Source organism: Habropoda laboriosa, unplaced genomic scaffold (genome assembly GCF_001263275.1).
Source record: "Habropoda laboriosa isolate 0110345459 unplaced genomic scaffold, ASM126327v1 scaffold5, whole genome shotgun sequence".
NCBI lineage: Eukaryota > Metazoa > Arthropoda > Insecta > Hymenoptera > Apidae > Habropoda > Habropoda laboriosa.
In genome coordinates this window covers 4898034-4906349 of record NW_017100161.1, presented here as the reverse complement: position 1 = coordinate 4906349, position 8316 = coordinate 4898034, and the positions used below count along the sequence as shown (strand labels likewise).

Here is an 8316-nt window from a genome sequence, read left to right as displayed (position 1 = left end):
GCAATTTAACGAAGGATTCACCGTTGACACATGCTTAATTTTCTGGAATGCAAGAGTATCTCGACTTAAATTTATCCGACATCCAGGAACCTCTCGTCCCTTCCTCTCGTGACTCGTTCGATCTGTCGAGAGTCACGAGCGCTCTCACCCCCTGTATCCGTGGGGTCTCGGAAACAGAAGAAGGTGGACAGAGGTCATTGCGAGAGGGTGGAGGCGGTGTGAGAGACGGAACGGTGTGTACGTGCGGCGTAATATACGTCGCCCTATGGGCTCCACCCTTCCACCGTCGTATATAATCGGCCGGGTGCCCATTCCGTGCGCGGAATTGTTTACCCATGCTTCGTTCCTGCGATCGGTTCTCGTTACCCCCCTGCGTCTTTGTGCCTTGCTTTATGTGACAGGGGGCTAAGTGGCAGGCGTGCTGATTAGGGGCTCTCCCTGGTGATTGCGTTTTTTACAGGTCGTTTCATCGCCGACACCTGTTTAATATTAATCGCGGTTCTCCAGTCCGCTCTCCTGTTTATCCTTAATTCATTTTTCACGGTTATTTATTAAACGACCGATAATTAGACCGGCGGAACCACCAGCCAGAGTGTACTATGCAAATTTCCAACCCTTCAGCTACTCGAGCGTGCACACTTCAGAGTAACGATATCTACTACGCGCGACAATGTGCACACTTGATCTCTTCGCTATTTGTACGGTGGTTAACGTTGAAATTATATTTCAATATTTATTTCGGCTAATTTAATATCGTAAATATGCTTCCTTTGAAAATTTGTATATATACGGGACTTGGTTGAATAGTTGATAAAGAAAGCAACGAATTTTAACGTTTGTTTTAATAACGTTGAACAATCTGGAGATAAAAGTCACGCAATATTTTCGGGGAAAAGGATCGCGGCAATTCGCGTGGAAAGGGCCGTTCATTTGGTTAATTGGAAACTTGGCGGGAATGTCTTTCGTTTTCATAGAGGGAACAGTCGTATACACGGCCGCGACTAAGTATACTATCACCGGGCGTAACTGGCATGGTTAAAACAATACTCATGATGAATGTACGCTTCACGCAGCCCCTTGTGCGCAATTAATTATTCGCGACTATAGTGATTAATCGTGGTAATTTGAGGGAGCACGGGACTGAAACGGCAGCGCAAACGCCGACGCGCGACGGACAGAGCGGTTACAAGCCGCGGCAACCCTATTTAATATCGCGATACCAACCTAACAACCTTTCTAACTTCGCGAAGAAATCTCCGCTTCCCTTCAACACCTGTTGTCCTCCCTAACGTTTTTTTTTCCTTCTCCTTCCTCCTCCCTCCGCGCGATTATAATCGTCCAACCCCTATCTTCGAATTAGCATTCGGCAACCGCTAACCTCCACGATGCAACCATTATTGTTACAGGTATGAAACACGTGATGGAAGAAAAGCAGGACCACCAGAGAAGAGAAGAGAATGTTTGTCAAAGAACGAAGAAGAAAGAAGACACCGATTTAAGACGGCGACAGAGAGAAAGTTGAGTGCACGCGTGTACGTCAGGTTGGTTGGTCGCGCGTCATTTTCCAAAAGGGCAGCCATCGGTCAGCAGCGTCACCGGGGTTGCGGTTAATCTAGTCCGTTGGCCGCGGTCGTGGTCGTGGTCGCGGCGCTGCTCGTGGTCGGCGTCGTGCTCTCGCGGCCGGTCGTCAGACGAGGGAGGCTGCCTTCCTCTCTCTGTCTCTTCCAACACGAAGAGAGGAGAGGAGAGAAGCGAAGGAGGACCAGGAAGCATATCGGAGGATGAGGAAGATGAGGAGGAGGCGGAGGAGGAGGAGGAAGAGAGGAAGAGAGCAGAGGAGCGGGCAAGCGCAAGCGCCCGTCCGATCGATGCCCGTCTCCCGCTCGTATAAAGCGCTCGTCCTCGGGGGGCGCGCGACAGTTGGCGTTCCGCATTCGGAACATGCGCCGCGTCGCGGGTACACCGTGTCAAACGTTTCACCTATCCAGCGTCTTTTGCTGTATCGTTCCCCCCAGCTCGTGCAAACGTCGGTTCAAGCTCGAGAAGGAGAGCCGTCGTCGTTGGTGATCGATCTACGTCCACGCAATTTTCTTATTCCTCGCTTTTCAAACAGCCGTTCGTGTGTGTTCTAACTGTCCATCTCGGACAATAACATTCCTCCAGGATCGTTCCGACTGCGATGCAACTGTAACACCCTCTCGTTCACCTAGACTCATCTTCCTTCGAGTGATATATACGCGATATACGTAGCATCGAGCGCAGTGATTCGTTTGGAGGATGTACATGAGCAACGGAGTGATACCTTCGAGATAAGTGTCCCCCCGGCGAAGAGAGGAAGCTGGTCCTCGGTGGTAACGGATAGAAGGAAGACGGAGAAACGAGTATCTGAATCAAGATCTAAGCGCGCGCGTGAAGCGATAATACGCGATTCTGTTCACGGTGGGATCCGTAAGAGTTTCGCGTGTTCGTGTTCCCCGAAGATTCGGCGGGTCGAGCACGAATGTTGAAGCTTCGTCTCTGACATCGTGCGTTTCCGGCTTAAGGACGAATTGGCAAGTTCGAGGCTCGGATTTTAGTAGACGGTGGTTCAGTAAGCGTCGAGTATTCGGTTCGTCAAGGTGTTCGACGTGGTGCGTCACGGCTCGACGAAGCTGCGGCTTGATTACTGGCTCGTTTCTCGCGACGTGTCAGCGACATTCGTCCCGGGCGAGAAACAACCGGGCAGGCGTCAGAACGGCGGTCGCTGGACCGTCCGGCGGACGTCTCGACCGCCGTACGGCGAGCCGCTGGAGCCAGGAGGTGGAGGAGGAGGGGCTGTGGAGGTGGTGGAGGAGGAAGGCCCGCGGACGTGCAACAAGTTAAGAGGCCGCCGCCGCCGCTACCGTCGACATCGCTGCCGCCGTCACGGTCTGCGCCACGATGTGACATGGATATCCTAGCCGTAGCCTGCGCCCTCGTCGCCACGGCCCTCTACTGCAACACCCTGCAAGCGGGTTTCGTCTACGATGATCGGTAAGTCACGCTCGTTGCGTCAATTTTCCTCCTTGCCTCGAGATATCACCGAATATTTCAACCTGCGTTCACGAGGATTAAGGACTTTTCGATACTTTATCGTCTCAACTAAGCGAAGATACCTGCGCTATTCCCTGTGCACCATTAACTTCTTGCTTTACGACGATTCATTTTAAGTGCAAGATTTTCAACAAAGGCAGCAGAATCTTCTATTTCGGCGTTTTTTATTTTTCTGAAAAATTGAAAAGTTCACCATTTTTGAGGAGGAATTACGCCAAGGACAAGAATTAGAAATTAAATTCGCACAGAGGAAACAGTGCGGGCGAATATTCGAAAGGCTACAGGCTCTAATAACAGCGAAAGGGTTAATTTGTAACATTAAGAATTATTATATCGTAAAGACTGAATGCTTCGCACAATATTAAGCCAATAATTGGCTCGTGTTTACACTCGTCGCTAGTGCAAAAACGTAGGAAGGCTGAAAGTCGAGAGTCTCTTTCTTCGTCAGAGTAACCTTTACGTTTCTGTCGCGTGTATCGGTTTGTTGTTATTCCCCTCTTCAGCTTCGTAGCAATTACCGGACACTTTACATTTTACGCTGTTTACGCTCGAACGAACTTTAGTCCTCTGGAAATACACACGCTGAATACACGGACGTTCTGCAAGCAGCTAAATAACGTTGCGTACGTAAGAGAATTATTTCTGTAGACTACAGAGACGATTCGGGGGGATTTGAAAAATTCGTCATCGATAGCAGAACGCCTGCTTAATGGCCGCGATAATGGCGGTATTTATCGACACCGAGGCAATAGAGAGTAAATGTAGAGTGCAACGGCAAACAAGCGCAAACACAATGAATAAAGGACAAGTCGCAGCTGGATAAGCTGATTTACGAGCTACTGCGATTTGCGTTCCGATTTCATTTAATCCGATTCCACTACGGTTTAGTTAATCAGATATTACTAATTACGCTAACAGCGACAACCGGGGGACGCAAATCATACGCTGGTGGATTAACGTGCGGACGTTTTTAGATGATTGGGGAAATTGGATGTTTTATGGAGCAAGTGTCGATCATCCTGTCAAATTTTCACCTCCCTTTAAATTCGATTATTTGTTTTGTAAATTTCCCCATCGATAATCCATTTTTCTCCTAATTTTACCGTTTCTTTCTGTCATGTTACCCTTTTGCTAATTCGTAATGATATATTAACGACCTCGTAATACAATAGATATTTACTTTGCACTACTCTACAATTCAACGTGAATACTTGACCAAGTTGCAACATTTCTACCGAATTACACATAATGTCGCCTTTGTACACGAAAATTCGTATCGCCTCGCGTCCAAATCTCGCGCAAACTAATTCTTATTGCTACCGAATCTGTCGGATTATTTCTATAGGGCACCAAATAAAATGTGTCACCTGAGAACGAAAATGTCTTTTTTGCTAAACAAAGACACCAAAGGGACCACCAGATGTGTCTGAAATTCGTCTCTCTTTTCGAGTGTCCAGAAGACAGTTCCTCGGAGCTGTTCGCAGAGAAATGACGTTCCTTTTATCTCTGTTGCGTCGTGGACCTTGATCAAGTCTTATGATCAGGAGTTCTGGCGCAGGTTGATGATTGTTCTCGCTGGTTCGAGGTGTATCGAAACTTGGTTGTTGGGTTAGATGTTGTAGATGTTTAGTTGAATTTAGATTGTTCTTTTCGCGACGACGTGTCTCTTGCACTCTACGGCGTTCTATTCTGCTATGCATTCTGGACGTCGGCGTCGAATTTTCGAGCTACGATGGTGGGGGCAAATACCGAGAATTAAAAATTTCGACGTTTAAAATAATTCCTACAGCTAAAAGTGTCCAACGAAATCCTACCATTTTTTTATCCCGAATACAACGGTGTGCTGTGTTTTTCAATAGCTCATACGGTTCCCGAGTTACGGCTAAGAGACGCGTATAGACACATAACATCGTGCTTGGGGATAGTAGTTTTTCGCGATTTTCACCTAACCTACTGCGCCGATTCTCGTTTTCTCTACGGCGTTCTATTCTGCTATGCATTCTGGACGTCGGCGTCGAATTTTCGAAATACGATGGTGGGGGCAAATAACGAGTATTAAAAATTTCAACGTTTAAAGTAATTCCTATAACTAAAAGTGTCCAAGGAAATCTTACCATTTTTTGGTAACGAATGTTTTATGGTCCCGAGTGTCGCGCTGGTGAGTCCACGGGGGGTATATTGCGGTCTTCCGAACGTCGGCACCTCAAATGTGACTAAGTGGCTTATTACTATAATCCGCCGAACCGAGACTTCGTTGCGTCCTAATCAGGTCGCAACAATCTCAATCGCCCATTTCCAACACAACCAAACGAAAATATCTCGCGAAAGGGTTGAGATCGAGCAGAAAGAAGGGAGAAATGCTTAGACTACGAAGCATCCCGCTATATCTCGTAGAATTAGTCGCGAGTCCGCGGGCAGTAGATAGGATTCGACACGCAGAACGCGACGAGGGCGCACGCTGGCGTATAATCCAAAGTTACTCTTGCGATAAGCGTCCTTAATCCGTAGCTCTCGAATTCTATGATACCGAATCCCTTAATTGAGTATCCCGTAATCTCCGGAACATCGTAGTTGCGGGTCGATCAGCTGCGAGGCCGGTGTGCTCACCGAACCGGCGCCCGATTACGTACTTCTGCCGTCATCGATGGGAATCTGTTGCGTCGTTATCGCGCGCGCCTCCGTGAAAGTTGCGCATGGGGCGGCGAGGCAACGCTCCACCGAACGATAACTTCCCTCTCCGGCCATTGACAGCGCGCCCCAACGATAACGCGCCGATTTATTTGCCTGCATTTTCGACGATAAGCTCTTCGAGCGTAAGAACCGTTGCGGCTATTCTTTGTTGCACCGCAGCAATCGCTACACAACTAGGGGGTTGTTTTGCTTGAATTCTGACGTGGGTAATGCGAAGTGATACGATATTGGTGTATTTATTCGATTCAAGCGTACGAAACCTACTATCGGAGATGAACTTTAGCGGTAACACGTGTCCGCGAAGGTCCGAGAGATTTATTTGGAAAATAAATTGCGGGACGCAAACTAGTTTCTCTAGTGGTTTTAAAGAGTCTCCTTATCCGTTCAAGTTTCTTGATTACCGGCTAAAATATTTACGTACCTGAAAGTGCATTATTTTACCCTTGGAATTGAACCAGTCTAGGATGCTGCTGCATTATTTATCCAACTTAGCAGACACCTCGTAATACGTAGGCACTGTATCGTGTATTTAATAAATTGTGAATGAGATAAGAGTGCTGTTTGAATGCTCTTTTGATTCCAAGGGGGATAAAACTGTTAATTCCTCGAGGCAACTAAAATCGTTTATAAACAGTCCTTTTTTTCTCTCTTGCTTTATACAAGCGAACGCCTCGCGACACGGAACGAAAAATGGCTTTTCGAGAATTAACAGATATAATTACGCAGCGGTAAAAGAATAAATAGCCGACGCTCAGGTACGTAGTCGGGAAAAAATTCACATGGTTCGTTATACCGTGAGGTATTACTATCTTGGTTTACTTTCGGAACTCGACCAGTTTACTCAGCCACTATATTATTTACCCAACTTAGCAGACACCCCGTAGTTCTTGCCAGCCGGAAGATCCACTTTGATCCACACCATAAATAGTTAGACCCTGTGTAATGGAATAACGCTGTGACCGGGTAATCGTATGAATCAGTTTATTCCGGGGGTCGGGTTAGAAATCAACCGTGCAGCCTGTTCTAATGGAATTGCGTGTACCGGTTGGTCCGACGATCAAACGTTTAATCGTCGAATAAATTTCGACACGACCAGCCTACGCGAAACGACACGTTAGGCAAACGATGTATCTACACCACCTCTCTCTCTCTCTCTCTCTCTCTCTCTCTCTCTCTCTCTCTCTCTCTCTCTCTCTTTTCTTCCCTCTTTTTTCTTTTCACCGTGAGAGACAGAGAGAGCTGTCGTTGCACAGCGACTCTCCCCACGGAACCTTAAAACCTCAGGTAATAACGAAAAACGTGGCGCGAGCATTAGGCCGTGATAATTTTTCATCCATATCCGGCCCATTAGCGGCCACCTCGTTCGATGCAACCGCCAAGGTTAAAGCAACCAATGCGCCCGTGGCGACCATAATCAAGTCGAGTCCAGTTATTAACGAGAGTCCAGCCGAGTTTCCTGCTCCTTTTTGCTTTCCCCCTCGTTTTCGCTCGCCGTCTCTCTCTCTCTCGATCTGACTACGCTTTTCCTGCTCTCTTCCTCCTCTCTGCGGCATTAGCCATTGCGACAATCGCAAAAAGTTCGCAACACCGACGCTTGCACGCGGCCAAAAAATTCTCCTCCCTCCTACGCTCTTTTCACCGTTCGCGTCTCTCTGCGAAAGAGCGAGAGAGGGAGAGACGGAGAGAGTGGGATTGGTTTCGCCCGGCCAAATCCAGCGCCATTTCTGCGCCCCGAGATCGTAGAATAGGAGTATCGCGAGGTAGGAACGGGGTAAAAAATGAAGAAAAGTTTGTATGATAAATAGGAGATACGAGATCCGAAGATCCTGTCTGGTTTAGCTGACGCGTAGGTTTCCCCCTCCCGTCGCCAGTTTACCCCGTCTCGAGAGTTTATTCCGGCCGCGTTGCGCCATGCTAAAACTCATGGGATAATAAAAGCACCGTATTTTACCGCGTCGCGCCGACCACAATACCTTGGCAAAGAATACGCCCGGCTATATTTATTTGCCTACAGCTTTTTTTCTTCTCCGGCCACCCGGTGTCGCGAACGAACGTTAGGGGATGGCGGTGGCTGGTGGTGGTCGCAGAGAGCAATGCTAAACCAGGAGGAGAAGCGTTAGAATGCTGGGCAAAAGAAAGAACGAGAAGGCGTAGGAGAAACTTTTTAGTTTACGTTGTTTCCTTGAAAAATAGGAGAGAGAAACGTGTTGTTTATCGAGAAACTGTACCGAGTTAAGTTCGGCGATAATCAACGAGAATATCGTTGTCATTTCCACCGGTTTCCTCTCTTCGCGATACACGTTCGTGATATGTTTCGACGAAATCCCGTATACTCGCGTCTAGTCTGCAGCTAATCTCGTAAACCAACACGTTTCCTGGATATGTAGCCTTGCGGTTGCACTTAGACGTTCCCTTTGCTTGCTACCAGGTCGGAATAAGAAAAGTTGTGGCCTCGAGGCTTACTTCTCTCTCTCTCTCCTTCTTCTTCTGCTTTCTAGCAGCGGCTGTGAATAATACGGCGGTACGCCATTCGGTTGCATGAAATGTAAACCA

General features: G+C 47.8%; 1 protein-coding gene across 1 annotated transcript in view; it reads left to right on the top strand.

Annotated features, from left to right (window-relative positions):
* Positions 1-2767: 2767 nt before the first annotated feature.
* LOC108578348 (transmembrane and TPR repeat-containing protein CG4341) overlaps positions 2768-8316 on the top strand; it is a 217962-nt gene continuing 212413 nt past the window's right edge. The window contains exon 1 of the mRNA XM_017941667.1: positions 2768-3012. Coding sequence (XP_017797156.1) covers positions 2927-3012 — 86 coding nt within the window. The 5' untranslated portion in view covers positions 2768-2926. The remainder of the gene's footprint in view (positions 3013-8316) is intronic.